Raw genomic sequence first — 17,948 nt, forward strand, 5'->3', positions numbered from 1 at the left:
GAACAATCCTCCAAGATGAATTGACCCCCCTACCTGAGCACTGATCTGCAAAATCCTGCACAAATTAGCGAAAATGTGTACACACGCGAGTGCAAATCCTCTCTCATGCCCACAAGTGCAAATGGTATGACTGCTTTGGGGCCAGAAGACCTCGGCCCTCACTTGATTTCTTCTTTGATCTTGTATCATTGCGATCTGTCGAAACCACCGCCTCTTCCTTCATTGATCTGACACACACTACTTGTGCTCCACTGACTTGCCATTAACTCTCTCCTTTGTCTTATAATTTTGATCTCAACACTACTCTCCCTCTCAATGGCTGAGACTAAATCATGATCAATGGCTGAGATTAAATCATAAGTTAAATTAGGAATTTTTTATTTTTCCCAAGTCTAACTTTAGGAAATAGTTAAATAAATTAATATTATGTTGAAGTGGTAGTCCTCTAGGTTATTCTACTAGTCTTAGCACTTAGACAAGCATAACCCTTACTTCTCTAGTCCAATCAACATAAAGACTAAGTTTGGAGATAACAAGCCCCTTAATGATAGAAGCCTCCTTACAAAAACAATTGATGCGAACAAAAATTAAAAAGGATAGATTGAAAATATATTATATATTACGAAACAATTAAATACCTATAGCCCCTTAAAAAACACATTTAGCAAGGGGAAGGATGGCGAGAGCTCAGGGCATTAGGGTTTCTTACACAAACTGCGTTTTTGGTTTCCGGTCAAGTGTGGTAGGCAGTCGTGCAGCTAAGACAGGCATGCGATGGTCGTCATCGATCCAAGAAGAAGAGATCAGCATCACTCCAAAGGGTCAATGCAGGAGAGGTTTGGATGTCGCTCTCCTTAGGCCACTACAATTCTCCAATGATCTTAGAAGGAAGGGTGGAGGGATCTAAGACGCGGGCCGAAGGGGGTTTATCTGATCCATTTTCTATACTTAATGTAAGTAATCTGAAGGACTTTCTTTCATTTTTAGAGCTATGGCCTGTTGTTGTTCCAAAACAGTCTGGATTTGGCCCACTTCTCTGGTTTTCTTGGGCAACTAGACCAGATCCCAGCTTACACAATCTGGGCAGTACCCAGAACAATGCAGATCTATTATGAAAAACCCTCTGTCATAAAACATCTAGGTTTGGTGAAGGGTTCAAAGAGTTGAAATTGGGGGAGGACTTTCAGATCTTTCTTAAAACCCTTAATGGGAAGTCCTCCCTTTTTTGGGTCTCGAGTCTAGATAATGTGGTGGATCTCAAGCAAGAGATAGAGACCAGGTTGGAATTTCCTGTGGATATTCAGCGTCTCCTTTATCAAGGGAAGCAGTTCCAGGATCTTTTTCAGCTGCAGAATTACAACATTTCAAGAAACTCCATCACTATCTTAAACTTAAGGTTGTGAAGGGGTGCTCTGGGATCCAAGAACCCATGAGGTTCAGCTTCCTACAAGGATGCGGTGAGGGGTAAATGTTATAATCCACTAAATCCGCCACAATACATCCCAAGACCTTACATTGTTAAACAACAACAATAAGTGTCTGCCATGGAGGTAAATCCAACATAGGTAAATCAACTTTTGTTTGTTTCTAACTTTTAAAGAAATTTCAATCTTTCTCTATATTTCAATTTTGTATGTGTAATAATTCACTAATTTGTTATATATATATATCGTCTTCAGTGTCCTATTTGTGGGGTTGCCATGTCCTGCATCGGACACTTGTATTTCCATGTCCTTTGTTTCTTGTGTCATCATGCCTAGTGACTTAGATTGTTATTGACGTATACAAGGTGTTAATTTTCAAATTATTGCAATAATACTAAAATTATTGTGATAATTTCAAAACCTCAAATTATTGTGAATACACAGGCAATAATATCACCATGTCTGGTTTGGTGGTATTATCACAATAACATTGGCTAGAAGCCTTGAAGAGTAATTGAGTTAAGAAACTAAATAAAGTTATATATGATATTGTTAAAGGTAGGGCATTTTTAAAATAAAAAAGTTCATCCTCAAACACCTCTATATCATAAATTTACCAATTTGTCGATCCTCCCATTGAATACCAAGGGAAAAGAAAAGAAAGGAAAAGAGAAATAGGTCCAAGTCCTTGATTCTCCACTAATTTGTTATATGTATAAATAGGGTCCTCTATGTCCTATTTCTAGGGTCATCGTGTCCCATGTCGAACACTTGTATTTCCATGTCCTGTGTAATCGTGCCAATGAACTAGGTTGATATTGATGTATAAAGGATGTTAATTTGCAAATTATTGCAATAATTACAGAAATTATTGTGATCATTTCAAAACCTCAAATTATCGAGAGATATACAGGTGATAATATCACCATGTTTGGTATGGTGATATTATTGTAGTAACATTGGCTAGGAGTCTTGAAGAGTAATTGAGTGAAGAAACAAAATAAAGTTATATACAATTTTGTTAAGGGTAGGGCATGTTAAAAAATAAACAAATGATGTTCATTCTCAACTACCTTTATATCATAAATTTGGCAAACTCATTGATTCTTCGAGTGAATACCAATGGAAAAGAAAATCACGGAAAACAGACAAATAGGACCACTTCCTTGATTCTCCACTTCTGAGTCCTTGATTGGACATCTATCAGGGTTCAACTTTCAGTGTTGACTTTGATGTATCATTTTTTATTTGGCATCCACTACACCATATATATTAGTGCTTTCTCCATATTTAAGTGCCAATGTGTTTATATGATGTTGTTGTTGCTTTATATGTTTAAAATCTTGAAAAAATTGAATATATTTTGCTTTTTTTAATGGTTGCCACAGTTTGCCAATTTTTCACCAATGTTTCCGAGAATATGTTTTCCAGATCCTCGCCGATTTTTTTCCATTGTTGATGTTATTGACATTCATAAATTCACTGTGTACAACAACCTGCAAGATAAATACATCGCAATTTCATATGCTTCCCCAATGCTTCTAGATTGCTTCTTCCAACTGTCTTGAAATAACTAGCTTTTGTTCTTCCAACTCTCTCACAATAGCTTGTTTGATAATCCATCAAACACACTACCAAAGGACTTAAAAGTAATTTCAGCATCTCAAAAACATGTTCAGACAATAGAGGTAGACGTTTTAACATAATAATTATCATGTCTTCCTCACCCACCTCTCTACCTAAAGCGTGTCACTAGTCATGAACATCCTTCAATTTCAGTAAGTGATCTGAAATAGAATCACTTTCTTTAATTTTCATTAAAAGCAACAAATTTTTGAGGTAAAATGCCCTAACTTGTCTGAAGTTTCATGCAATTCCATTAACCTTCTCCACATTGTGCACGTGTCTATCTAACAACCATCTGATCACTAACATAAAGCTTTATTATCACCCCGCTAATTCTGGAATAAACTTTTGTTGCTCATCTACTTGATCTCTTACCAGTTTGCCCATCACCACTCCTAGCAATCGCATGTACTCAAAAATTGTAACCATATGCTGCTTCCATATGTTATAGTTATGCCCATTAAACTTTAAGGATTCTGAGAGAATAATATAATGAAGGCTTGCCATTGTAAGTTTTCACCACCAAGAACCAATACATTAAAAATAAAAATAAAATTGTTTTTCAAACACCAACCTTGTAATACAAAAGGACAAATATTTTATCTTACCTCCTTATCCGACTCTGTAAACTTATCCAGTCTTTTCCCAGTACTACGTGCTTAATTTACACACTACCTATGGCAGTTCCTGTCCAACCTTTTCACACTGCCACATACTCAATTTGCACAATATCTGTGTCAATTCAATCATGTGAATGTACATATTGTTGCAAACTCAAAACCTCCAAGTTTCATGCTTCCACAGACCGTTGTCCACATTGCAAGATCTCACACAGAAAATTAAAAAACCCACTCTAAATACTAGAGTTATGATTTATCTATGAACGTACTACTAGAATATGTATGAATGTTGTCTAGAGGCCACATCTTTGGATGTACATAGCCTAATTAAGATCACTTCTGTTGTTCATATACATCATGTTATTTTGTTGTGGGGTGAGTCACAACTCTATGTAATGCACACCTAACCCCTAATAGATTAATGATAATGAATAATAGTTAATTATAAATAGACATTTTCTCCCAAGTCCTAACAGAGACTGTGTAAACAAGATAATGGGTATGAGCAGGACATATATCATCTTGAATTGCAACTTGACAACTAGTGAAGAGAATAATGGATTGTTGGAAATATGAAATGCAAGAAAGTGATAAAAGGTGTCCAATAGGCTGCACAGATCTCACAAATATATTTGTAAGTCAATGAGATATAGTTTTAACATGGTAGAAAACATGATGCCCTGAAAATAGAGTAAACTTAAGTTTCCACGAGGTAAGAAGTTACATAATGAAATCTTCAGATTCAGATGTCTAAAACTGTCGATGAACACACTGTTTTAAAACCCAAAACTAAATAACAGACTAACAATTAGACAAAATGGCAGCAAATAGTAAGTTAGCTGTGAAGAATTCAAATATATTGGTTGTCTAAAGTTCCAATCCACAACCATATTGACTTAGACATCAATAAAGAAAATAAAAATTTCAAAACCAACAACCAAAATAATCTAAAGCAAAGGAAACAAACACCAGACCACCACAGCCACTACAATTATTTCACTAATTCTATTTGTTTCTGCTGGTTCATTCATGGCAGGAAAAAAAAGCAGATTTAATGAGAAAGAGACAGGCTCCATATATTTGCACACCTCTGATTATTGACAACCACGACTTAATCTCAGGCCTCGAAAACAGGTATACCAACAAATGTGCATACAAAGGCACACATGCCAAGTGAATTGCACAAAGCCCTTCAAATATAAAATTCATGCATATGCATAAAAAGGACAAGAATTGACAGGATTAAAAACCTTTGACAGAGAGATTCTCGATCTTCATCAAATATGCCACGATCACTGATGCACTGCATCCAAAATGAAAAGCATTAGATCCAATCACCTCTTAACACCAAGATGAAGCCATCAGTGACCCCTGTCAAGCTTTCTACAAAATATGCATCGACTATAAAACAAATGCATTAACAACAGTATGAGATATGCATGATCAACATCCATTGTATGGAAAAAGTATACAATCCCCAAACAAGAGGGGAAAAGCCAGTTCAAGTCAAACTGTGCAAAAGCCAAAAAAGATGATTGAGGCTGCTTGAAAGATAATAAATTTTAATCCAATATAGGGAACCTTTATGTCTGAGGATTTAGGTGATCAACATAATTTAAAATATGGAACCGGATTACTATCTAAACATCATCTTATCATCTTATTGAACATGAAAATTAGAAGAAAAATAGAAAAGTATCTGCCCAGTCCACATGCATAGTCGATCACTTCTCAAGATTCTACTCTCAATTTGTTAATTTGGCAGCTCAGGGACAGATTCCCTCCTTTGAACAGCTTTCCTCATTCAAAGAAGACCCTGTTTTCCCTTGGAAAAAATTAATTTGGTCAAGGAAAAATTTATTTTTAATGTGAAAACCCAAAAGTGCACAAAAGTTCAGGTCAGCTTTAAAGACAAATTGGGTCTCCTCCAACACCTATAAATACAGTTCATTAGCACCTCATTTGGACACACATCTCACACAATCATTTCTTCTTCTCTTGGAGGTTCGTACATCTGAAAAATTGCAGGTCTCTTTCACACGTGCAAGGAGGAGAGAGGAGATTTTGATTGGGCCGAAAATCTGTCTTTGATCAGCACTTTGACCAGCGTTGACTTTTTGAGATTGGGCATAATTTGACTTGATTTGACTTGGCATTTTGGACTGTTTTTGGAGGCTGAATCCTTTGGCACAGAGATCGAGGTTTTCTGGGCACTTGACTGCAGTTAACCGTATATTTGAAAGTTGACTTTCTCTCTCCGTTGACCAGGTTTGACCAAGTTTTTTGGGACTTTTTTGACCTCATTTTGTCCAGCTTTCCAGGCCGCATTTTTGGGCAGTTGACCGAGCTCTTTTGGAGTTGTTTGACCACTGACTTTTGGACTGGTTAAGGCCTCTTTGACTGCTGTTGACTTTGACCAGAATTGCAGATTGGACAGTTTGACCAGATTTGACTTTTGAGCTCATCTCTTGGATTTTTGTATATTGGTTGTTGGAAAGTCAAAGTCGTTAAAATTGGCAACTAGGGCCAAACTCCATGTGAGTCATCTTATTTATGGCAGCTGATATTTTTCTTGGATCCCTCTCATCGAGAGGTGTAGGATTGATCTAAAGATTATCTGATTCCGATAAGTATTCATGGAGATATGAATTTATTAGTGTTATGGGACAGTTCGTCAAGGTCGGCCAGCAACCAAATAAACCCCACTTGCGCTCAATGTTTTAGTATAAATAAAGGAGGACTTCAAGTCATTTAGACTCATCTCTTGTGATCTCACTCTCCACTTGTTTTGGGTTTTGGTGGAAGAGGAATATTCTAGAGGAGATGTCTTCTACGCAGCCCAAAGAAGGGTCATCTAGGAGAGCCCTAGCCGCAGACTTGTAGGAGATCTGGCCGCAGATCTAAGAGGCCCTAATCTGCAGCTAGAAGAGCCCTAATCCGCAGCTAAAGGGAGCCCTAATCCACAGCGAAGGGAAAGCCCTAATCCACAGCTAGAGGAAGCCCTACGCTGCCCTACCTAAGGGTGGTATGGAGATGCCCTAGCCGCAGCAAGAGAGGATCAAGAAGAGGACAGTTTGCTGGGTTGATTTGTGGACTGTCCTAGGACTGTTTGAGGGCTATCAAGACAAGTCCGAGTTGCTGTTAAAGGGCCGAGTTGCTGGGTAGTGAAGGCCGAAGAGCCAGAGGGACAAAACACTGAAGAAGGTGTGTTTGGGCATGCATAGGGACTATCTCATGACAATGCTAGGCCACAGGCCTTAGCACACAGAAAGAGCTGCGTAGAGGGCTGTTAGGTGGACTAGCCCCTCAGAAGGCAACGTGGACAAAGAGGAGGCTTCACTAGGAATGCTGCAAACCTTTGAGGGTTGGTTTGTGGACTGTCATAAGGGTTTAGGGCTGCAGCACGTGCCCTAACCAGGGTTGTCGCAAACACAGACAAATATCAGTTCAACAGTGTTTTGCAGGGGTGTTGGATCCTAGTTTAGGATCAATACTACAGTTGGTTGCTGTCCTAAAAGGTCACCTAGCTGTTGTTGTTGTAGGTGACAGCAGGGCCATGTTTGGGTATGATATGCTGGACATATTATGGGACAGAAGCAGTACGTACAGCAGCATGTATAGGTACAATTGTTGCAGTGGAAGCAGTATGTACAGCAGCATGTATAGGTACAACTGTAATGATTGCAGCATAGTGGAGGCAGTATGTACAGCAGCATGTATGGGTACAACTGTGAGTGGTGCAGCATAGTGCACCATGATGGGTACAACCATGACTGGTTGCATTTCCGTGACAAGAGCAGCTTAGTGAATGGGTGCAACATGATGATGAGATGCAGCACGATGGAGAATTAGTTGAAGCAGCTTGTCTTCAACTGATCTCATGTATCATCTTCTTAGAGATGATCTATGCTCTTATCTAGATAAGTCAAAGTGTTGACTTCTGTTGTAAATGTACTATCTCTCTCTCTCTCTCTCTGCCGAACTATTGAAGAACATAAAAAGAAGAATTGATCAAGGGTTTCCCCACATTGGGGTTTGTCCCTGGATAGCGCCACACCTTGTGTCCTCTTGTCTTAGCTTGTCTTCTGCGATTTATGTTTATGTTCTATCTACAATTTACTTTAATGCTAATGTGATTGCTAATCTGGAAAAGATATTGAGCTAACTATGAAAATTGAAATAAATTGCTCTAAGCATTGAACATACCTAAACTTAACATGGTATCGAAGCTGAGGTGAAGACAATGCCCAAGCAAGAGTGAAAGAGCCATCACCGAAGACAGTTAGGATTCAGAAAGGACAAAAGGATCAATGGGTTCCTCGTCCCTCTTCAAATTCACCGAGGGTGAAATCGAAGCAGAGAATATTATCAGAATGGTGCAGCGGAATATGGCCTACCGAAAGATCACTTCATTGGAAGACCGGATCTCAAGGTGGAAGGAAAGGCAGATAACTAGTTCGGCCATTATGCGAAGGAGTGTCCGAATGGCAGGGACACATCACTTGATGATGATAACAATCATTCCAAGGACATCTTCAATGGTCAGAGGAATGACAGGTAATGCAGGTCATCAAGGAAACGGCCAACTCTTAGGAGAAGGCAAGGAACCCCAAGTATGAAGAATCAACTGTTGTTTCTAATAAGATAAAGAAGCGCTATCTTGTATTGGCCCTCTCCTTCAGATTCTTTGGGAATCTGGCTTATTGATTATAGTGCTTCAAGGCAATTCATCAAATAGAAGGGTGCTCTCTCTAATTTGGTAGAGATGGAAACAATCGTGGGATTATACTTGGAGTCGATGCCACCTATCCCAGAAAGGGTGTAGGGAATGTTACCCCTCAATTGAATGAGGATAACTCGATTCATTTACAAAATCTCTTTTATGTACCTGATCACAAGAAGAACCTGGTGTCCATTTCGGCAATGGAAGTCAAAGGTTACAGGGTGGCATTCATCGATGGAAAGGTACGTGTTTGAAAATGAAATTTTCAAAGAGGCTTTTACTCATGGGTCCAGGGTTGGCAATTTGTGTCAAGTTGCAGGATGGTCCATTGGGGATCATGACATATCTCATCTATAACACCTGAGATCTACTTTATGAGGCCCTAACCAATGTGAGTCAGATAGTGACTCGGATACCTGAATTCAAGAAGAGCATGAAGGTACACGTCTAAGATGTATCAAAGGAAAATCTTACAAGGGGACCATTCCCCTCATGTAACAGGTCCACAAGTTTGGAACAACCCGAGGGGTTTGAGATTCATGATTGGGAATCTCATGTATACAGGTAGAATAAAGCCCTCTATGGCTTGAAGTAAAACACCCCAGGCCTAATATGAGAGGATTGATAGCTGTCTAATGAAGCTGAGATTCACTAAAAGTGAAGCCGATCCAAACCATTGTTTGAAGGTTGTGGATGATAGACCTCTCATACCGGCACCTTCTGAGAAACGACCTATTTCTGACAGGTGCAAACACTCTCACTTTCAGAAGTAAGAGGGAGTTGGATTCCAGATATGGAATGGTAAACTGCAAGCTCGTGACTACCTCGAGGATCTTAACTTTCAGAAGTTATATGGTGGTGATGCCGGACCAGATTTGGGAAATGCCTCTGAGTTTCATAAACTCATCTGCATTGATGTTCTTGGTGAACTTCCATCCCCATATATGCTTTGTAGTTAGGATGGTGAGCTCATATTTGGTTGAGCCTCACTAGATTGGTGCCAAGAATCTTCTAAGATATCTTCAGGGCACAGTCTCTCATGGATTGAGATACACTGCCGGAAATAGGAAGCTGCATGATTATTCAATGCTGACTGGGCAAGCAGTCTGGAGGATCGCTAGAGAACTTCTCAGTGTTGGTTCTCTCTGGATTCTGCTTCAATATCATGGATGAGCAAGAAGCAAAAGTCGGTTGCTATAAGCACCGCCGTGACCGAATACATAGCTACGAGTATGATCTCTTGTAAAGTTGCCTGGTTGTGGAAGCTCATCAGTGAGCTGTTTGTACACATGATGAATACCATTGTTATTCTTTGTGACAACCAAGGGGTGATTCGATTATTGAGGAATCTTGTATTCGATGATTGCTCCAGCAGATAGACATCAGATACTACCTTATATGGGATATGGTAAGCCGATGAGCGAGGAGGCTCCATCGCATTGAGACTAATGTACAGGTCACAAACACTTTGTCAAAGCCCTAGGGAAAGGTCAAATCTGTGATTTTCTCGAACGACTTGGAGTCGTTGAGAGACCTTCGTATAAGGATTCTACATGTTGCATGCACTAAGCTCTAGGAGCTCTGGGGGGCTTGGGGTACTATGTATAGGATGACAGGTTCAACCTTTCCCTATGATACCTCGTGGCAATTATGGAACAGGATGATTGGTTCTCCTATGGGTCGGGATGATTAGTTCTCCCGTGGCAACTATGGAACAGATGATTAGTTCTCCTGTGGGCAGGGATGATTAGTTTTCCCGTGGCAACTATGGAACAGGATGATTAGTTCTCTTGTGGGCCCTAATCCGCAGCAAAGGGAAGGCCCTAATCCGCAGCTAGAGGAAGCCCTACGCTGCGCTACCTAAGGGTGGTACGAAGATGCCCTAGCCGCAGCAAGAGAGGATCAAGAAGAGGACAGTTTTCTGGGTTGATTTGCGGACTGTCCTACGACTGTTTGAGGGCTATCAAGACAAGTCTGAGTTGTTGTTCAAGGACCGAGTTGCTGGGTAGTCCACCTTAACAACCCTCTACACAGAAAGAGATGTGTAGAGGGTTGTTAAGGTGGACTAGCCCCTCAGAAGGCAGCGTGGACAAAGAGGAGGCTTCACTAGGAATGTTGCAAACCTTTGAGGGTTGGTTTGTGGACTGTCATAAGGGTTTAGGGCTGCAGCACGTGCCCTAAGTTCTAACCAGGGATGTCACAAACGCAAACAAATATTAGTTCAACAGTGTTTTGCAGGGATGTTGGATCCTAGTTTAGGATCAATACTACAGTTGGTTGCTATCCTGAAAGGTCACCTAGCTGTTGTTGATGTAGGTGACAGCAGGGCCAGGTTTGGGTATGATAGGCTGGACATATTATGGGACAGAAGCAGTACGTACAGCAACATGTATAGGTACAACTGTTGCAGTGGAAGCAGTATGTACAGCAGCATGTAGAGGTACAACTGTTGCATAGTGGAGGCAGTATGTACAACAGCATGTATAGGTACAACTGTAATGATTGCAACATAGTGGAGGCAATGTGTACAGCAGCATGCATGGGTACAACTGTGAGTGGTGCAGCATAGTGCACCATGATGGATACAACCATGACTGGTTGCATTTCCGTGACAAGAGCAGCGCAATGAATGGGTGCAACATGATGATGAGATGCAGCACGATGGAGAATCAGTTGAAGCAGCTTGTCTTCAACTGATCTCATGTATCATCCATTGTTTTAAGAAACGGCCGTTTCGAAACCGAAACGGCTTGGTTGATCCGAGTCAATAGCAAAAATGATGACCCGGCCCTTGAAACGGTTCAGTTGGCCGAGTCACCCATGACTCGGCCGAGTCATGGGTGACTCGGCCAACTCGGTCGTTTCCGTTATGACTCGGCCGAGTCACAAACAAACGGCCCAGGCACACGTAAACAGCATTTTATTATTTTTTTAATGGATTTTTTTGGTGTTTTTTGATTGGTTTGGATGTCAAGTAGTTATATGAGTTTGCTAAATGATTTTTGGGGTCCATTTCCCCCCCCCAAACCCTATTTAACACACCCAAGTGCTCTCATTCACTCACAGCAATCTTATGCATTTGAGTGAGAGTCTTTGAGAGTTAGTGAACAGTTCTTGAGCTTGTTTTGGAGTAGCAGTGAGGAGTCTTGGAGGAGCATTGTAGCTGGAGTGAGGAGCTTCTTGGGCAGCCATTTGGAGCAGCATTGAGGAGCTGATTCTTGGAGCAAGCTTGAGGAGGCAGTTTGTGCCTGGAGGTATTTTTTTTCACCTCTATAAATCTGTTTTTGCTTAGTAAATTTTAAATGCATATCTAGAAATCTTAGAGAGTATTTTTTGTCAAATAAATGAACATTGAATCAAGGTTTTTTTTTTTCATTTTCAGATTGTTTGCTTTCATTTTCTAGTCAAAAAATGGCACCTAGAGCAAGAGATCCTGCTTGGGCATATGTTGAAATGGTTGATAGTCAAATGCAATGCAAATTTTGCCATAGGAAAATTAAGGAAGGTCCTAGGGGCATTAATAGGCTGAAACAACACTTGGCAGGGATTAGAGGCCAAATTACCCCATGTACCTCACCAGAAATTGGGGAGATTAGGAATAATTTGTTGGCCAGCTTTGATAAATTTAAAGAAGATAAGGCTAGGCAAAGAGACATACAGGCTGAAATTGGGAGGAAGAGGGAGATACAAAAAATGATGGCTGCCAACCCCCATTATGATTTTGAGGGTTCTTCCTCAATCCCTCAAACTGATACATCCAACCCTTTCCGATATGTTCCTCCCTCTTTTGGTTCTGTTCAAGATAAGGGAAAGGGTAGAATGAAAAAGGGTGATGTGACTATCAAAAGTTATTTCACTCCCTCCTCTCCATCAGATGCACATGGTCCTAAAGTTAGTAAAACTCAAATGCAGCCCACTTTAGATGACCATTGGAAGAAAGAATTGAGGGAGACTGCTTGTGAGTACATAGCTAGATGGTGGTATGATGCTGATATCCCCTTTAATGCTGCTCGTTCACCATATTATGAGCCTATGTTTGATGCCATACATGCTGCTGGAAAAGGCTTCAAAGGCCCTACTATGCATGAGCTAAGGGGGTTTCGTTTGCAGAAAGAAATTCAATCCATTAATGAGTATTTGCAAGAGTTCAGGGACTCATGGGCAAGAACAGGGTGTACCATCATGTCAGATGGATGGACTGATCAAAGAAGCCATACCATCATAAACTTTCTTGTCTTCTGCCCACAGGGAACCATGTTTTTAAAATCAGTTGATGCATCTGATAAGGTAAAAGATGGCCACTTGTTTCAGCTATTGGATCAGGTTGTTGAGGAGGTGGGGGTGGCTAATGTTGTTCAAATCATCACAGATAATGCCTCTAACTATGTTCTTGCTGGTAAACTGTTAGAGGAAAAACACAAGACCATCTTTTGGACCCCATGCGCTGCACATTGCATAGACCTCATGCTTGAGGATATTGGAAAATTAGATTGGGTCAAAAACACTATAGATCATGCCAAAAGCATAACAAAATTTATCTACAATCATACATTGGTTTTGAGCCTCATGAGGAAACACACTGGGGGCAAGGATATTATTAGGCCTGCCATCACTAGATTTGCTACACATTTTTTGACATTGCAATCTATGCTTTCCCAACATAGAAACTTGCAAAAGATGTTTTCCAGTGATGAATGAAATCAAAGCAATTGGTCTAACAAACCAGAAGGCAAAGAATTGAAAAGGAAAGTCCATGAAGAAACTTTTTGGAGAAAGGCAGCAGAGATTGTGAAGCTTGCTGAGCCACCAGTTAAGGTGTTGCGGTTGGTGGATGGGGAAAGGTTGGCTATGGGCTTCATTTATGAGGCTATGGATCAAGCAAAGGACCAAATAAAGACAGTATACAAGGATAGAGTGGCAAAGTATGGGCCCATTTGGGCAATCATTGATGAAAGATGGAACAATCAACTCCATCGCCCTATACATGCAGCTGGGTATTTTTTGAACCCACGGTATCATTATAAAGCTAAGGAGTCAGGAGCTTTGAGGGGGGAGATCAGAGATGGACTGGTTGATTGCATTGAACGCATGATCCCATTGGAGTCTGATTAGCTGGAGATACACCGACAGGCCAATTTCTTCAACAATGCAGCAGGTACCTTTGGGAAGAACCTAGCAAAGATTGCAAGAGAAGCAGATGAGCCAGGTAAACAAAAATTTCAATTTTCAAATTCTTAATAGTTTTACTTTTTTTTTTTAAGTTTGTTAAATCGTTTATAATTTGAAAGTTAGATATAATTTGTAATTTTGTTGAGCTAACTCATTACACTCCTATGTTTTTTGCAGCACAATGGTGGGAGGCCTTTGGTGGCCATTGTCCTGAATTGCAAAGGTTTGCAATTTGTATTTTGAGTCAAACTTGCAGTGCATCTGGGTGTGAGCGCAATTGGTCTGTCTTTAAGAGGATTCACACAAAGAAGAGAAACCGTTTGGATCAAAAACGGTTAAATGATCTAGTTTATGTCCAATACAACCTTCGGCTCAGACGAAACCATTTGCTGAACAAAAGACCTGATTCAGATCCCATTGTGTTGGAAGACATTGATCCAACATCAGATTGGGTAGTGGAGAGTCATCCAGCAGAGTTTGATCCTGATGAGGATCTTGATGTAGATTTAGATATGGAGACATCAGTTGAACTTGAACATGTTGTTCAACTTCAGCCTGTTCAGTTGAATGCAGATCCCAATCCACCAGCCTCAGTCTCACAGCCAGCAAGGACTCCAATTGTAGGTGCTTCCTCTGCTCAGCCACGACAAAAGCGTAGCCGCATATCTACTCTATCTCAGCTTGCATCTGCTGCAGTTGCACAGCCTGCTAGTGGTACCACTTCTACAATTGCAGTTGGAGATGATGATGATGAGGAGGAGCCATGGGGCCCCCTGTCTGACTCTGATGATGATGATCCAGAGATTGATCGACATGATCTTGGCTCCTCTGACAGTAGCTACTAGCCAGTAGTACTGTAGTACTAGTACTGGAGTCTGGTCACCGTCACAGTTTACTTTTGTTGTAGAGGCCATTTCTAGCCTCCTTGGTTATGTGTTTTTTGTTTTGAGTCTTTGATCATGTATGACAGTTGACTATGTATTGCCATTGTGTACCATTTTGATATAATGGATTGGTTCATGAGCCTACTTTGATCATATGTTGTCTTCCATCTATATTATAATGCTGTGTGTTTGGAAACATGAACGAAAATCTTTAAAATTATGTTTAAAATTTTTAAAATTATGTTTTTTTATAAAAAAAATAAATATTTAATGTATTTTTTACAACGACCGAGTCATTGAAATCGAGCCGGCCGAGTCATTGCCGTTTCGGAGTCGGAGTCGAAGTCGATCCTCGGCCGAGTCGGAGTCGGAGTCGGAGTCTTAAAACTATGGTATCATCTTCTTAGAGATGATCTATGCTCTTATCTAGATAAGTCAAAGTGTTGACTTCTGTTGTAAATGTACTATCTCTCTCTCTCTCTGTTGAACTATTGAAGAACATAAAAGATGAATTGATCAAGGGTTTCCCCACATTGGGGTTTGTCCCTGGCTAGCACCACACCTTGTGTCCTCTTGTCTTGGCTTGTCTTCTGCGATTTATGTTTATGTTCTATCTGCAGTTTACTTTAATGCTGATGTGATTGCTAATCTGGAAAAGATATTGAGCTAACTATGAAAATTGAAATAAATTGCTCTAAACATAGAACATACCTAAACTTAACAAAAGTTGATGGCCTTTGACTCTTGGATGGTGAATCGAACCATTGTACTCTCTCTGCTGAATATTTTATGACAATCTAATAAGAAGAATTTGAAAGGGTTTTCTCCCTTGTTGGGTTTTTCTCTGGTCTTTGACCAAATTTGGTGTCTCTTGTTATTGCTCTTGATTGTCTCTTATTGTTCATTGCATTTACTGTTCTATCTGCAATTTCTATTGATCACTGGAAGATTAAATTGTTTTGCAAAGATTTCTAATTGAAGATAAAATTGGGCTAAAGTGATTGCAACAGCATAGAACAGTGGAAGTTAACACAATTCGATATGGAGTTATTCTTCTCCTTTTCCTAACTGAAATATATTCAAGCACAAATAGGAACTGGAGTAACAATGCCCTACAAATCTGGTAACAACGAGAGAGACACTCACCATTTAAGCAATTAAAGGAAATAACAACCTTAGACAGCACCCTATAATTCAGGTAACTTAAGGACAAACTACAAACAGCGACCAAGTTACTAGCTAACAGAAATTAATAGCAGGAATGACCATCAACTCTAACACCTTGACTTAATGACCATTTCATTGATATTAACACCAATCATGTTCCTAAATTTCCTAAACTTTCCTTTGCCTGATGATTTGGTGAATAAATCTGCTTGCTGATACTCAGTACATCAGTAAAGAAAGTCAGCTTCATCATCTTGTACTTTCTCTTGAATCAAATGATAATACACTTCAATGTTAGTTCTGCCATGATAAACTAGAATTTTTGCTATCTGATAACACTGTTGTTGTCACATGTTAATGGCATAGGCCTTTTCTGATGAAGACCAATTGTCACCTAACATTCTCTTTAACCAAACAACTTCATAAGTGACACTTACAGCTGTTTTATATTCGACTTCAATGGAAGACAAAGCAACTGTAGATTGCTTCTTGCTGATTTAAGAAATAATGGCTGAGCCTATGTTGAAGGTGGGCAATGTAGTAGACTTCTTCTCATCACTGCAACCCGCCCAATCTGAATGTGAATAACCTTCAAGCTTGAAATCACAACTTTATCACACTGAAGATCATAATTAAGAGTTACATTGACAGATTGAAGGATCCTCTTGGCCACTTTCTAGTGATTCTATTGGCTAATCCATAAATCTGGGACATTCCAATTGAGAAACTGAAATCAGACCTTGTAGTGGTTAGATGTATGAGGCTGCAAACAAGCTGCCGATATACAGTTTCATCACAGGATCATAAGTATCCATGATTGATAACTTTGCACCAGCCTCCATAGGAGTCAAGGTTGGTTTACATTCAGCCATATGCAATTGTTCTAAGATTTCACATGCATATTTTGCCTAGGAATAAACCAGTGTTGCACATATTGCAATAATATCAGAAATATCACGTTATTATTGCCAAAACCCATGTTGCTGATATTACCACCGGAAAATATTGCAATAATTTGCCCCAATTGTAATTACCGCAATAATTTAAATTATCGTCAATCGCAGGGAAATTATCACCCTGCTGCTGGAGATGATGTGATAAAATTCTGGTTTGGGTTTTTGAGGATCAGTTTCACTTTTCCTTGTCCCAAGATGAGTTTCGAGGGTATTGTAAACCTTGTGACCATTTTCATCAAAACAAGGGAAAATCCATTGTTTTCTTTGCCATCAACTGAGCATTTGCGGGGTAGAGATCTACTCCAATATACCATATCAATAATTCTGTTGGAATTCACAATTACACTGAGGAGGAGTGAATCAGTATAATGACAATTTTTACTTATTTAATTCCATTCAAACATCAATCTAATAAACTAAAAAGGTAACACAAGATACACGTGGAAACCCTTATGGCAGAAAACCAGCAAACTTCTTATAATATGAAAGATCTTCTAGGCACCAACATACTATTACATCAATTTGTAGACACCAACCTACTTGCTTGCTTCTTCACAATGTCTGTTAGTTGCTTATGCTTTCATAAATTCTGCCTGCTACTTCTGTCTTCACCAGCTCTGTTAGTTGTTGCCTTCATCAGGTCTACCTGTTTCTTGTTCTTTGACCAAGTCTACTTCTCCCAAACCTTGTTGCTTTTGGTTGTTTTAAGAAAATTACAGGAGCATTCAGGAAGGCTAACTTTCTTCGACCATATCTCTGAAATTATAGTGAATCATGGTTTGAAACTTGAACCATAGGTACATGAAGATCTTCTATCTGTATCCTCCAAGCTTCACAGTCTGAAACATTTCAGAACAATAGTTATAGTGAAAATGCCCAGCTGACCTGTTTGAAGAAGATTTCATGAGCATTCAAGCAGCCTAACTTCCTTCAGCAATATCCCCCAAATGATAATGAATCAAAGTCTGAAACTTGAATCACGGGTCCATGAAAATCATTTATCTGTATCCTTCAAGTTTCACATTCTCAAACATCCAAGAACAAAAATTATAGTGAAAATTCCTAGCTGATCTATTTGAAGAAGATTTTAGGAGCATTCAGCAAGCCTAACTTCCCTCGGCCATATCTTTGAAATTATAGTGAATCAAGGCCTGAAACTTGAACCACGAGTACATGAAGATCTTCTCTATAGCTCCTCCAAGTTTCATGGTCTGAAACATCTTATGTTGCGGGGGAGCGCTGCCCTGCCCCCCTCGCTCCCGCTCCCAATCGGGAGCGACTCGGGAGCGGGTCGGGAGCGCGCTCCTTAAAAAAAAATTCGCTCCCTGCCTTTTCGGGAGCGTTTTGCCTTTTTTGCATTTATTTTTTTGGTAGTAATG

General features: G+C 39.8%; 1 protein-coding gene across 1 annotated transcript in view; it reads right to left on the reverse strand.

The window, feature by feature from the left end:
* LOC149231113 (uncharacterized) overlaps positions 1 to 17,948 on the reverse strand; it is a 154,462-nt gene that overhangs the window by 100,971 nt on the left and 35,543 nt on the right. The window contains exon 2 of the mRNA XM_089379129.1: positions 4,921 to 4,973. Coding sequence (XP_089235255.1) covers positions 4,921 to 4,973 — 53 coding nt within the window. The remainder of the gene's footprint in view (positions 1 to 4,920; positions 4,974 to 17,948) is intronic.

The sequence above is a fragment of the Pinus tabuliformis genome, chromosome J (genome assembly GCF_031772625.1).
Source record: "Pinus tabuliformis cultivar Carrire ecotype Pingquan chromosome J, CPIR1, whole genome shotgun sequence".
Lineage (NCBI taxonomy): Eukaryota > Viridiplantae > Streptophyta > Pinopsida > Pinales > Pinaceae > Pinus > Pinus tabuliformis.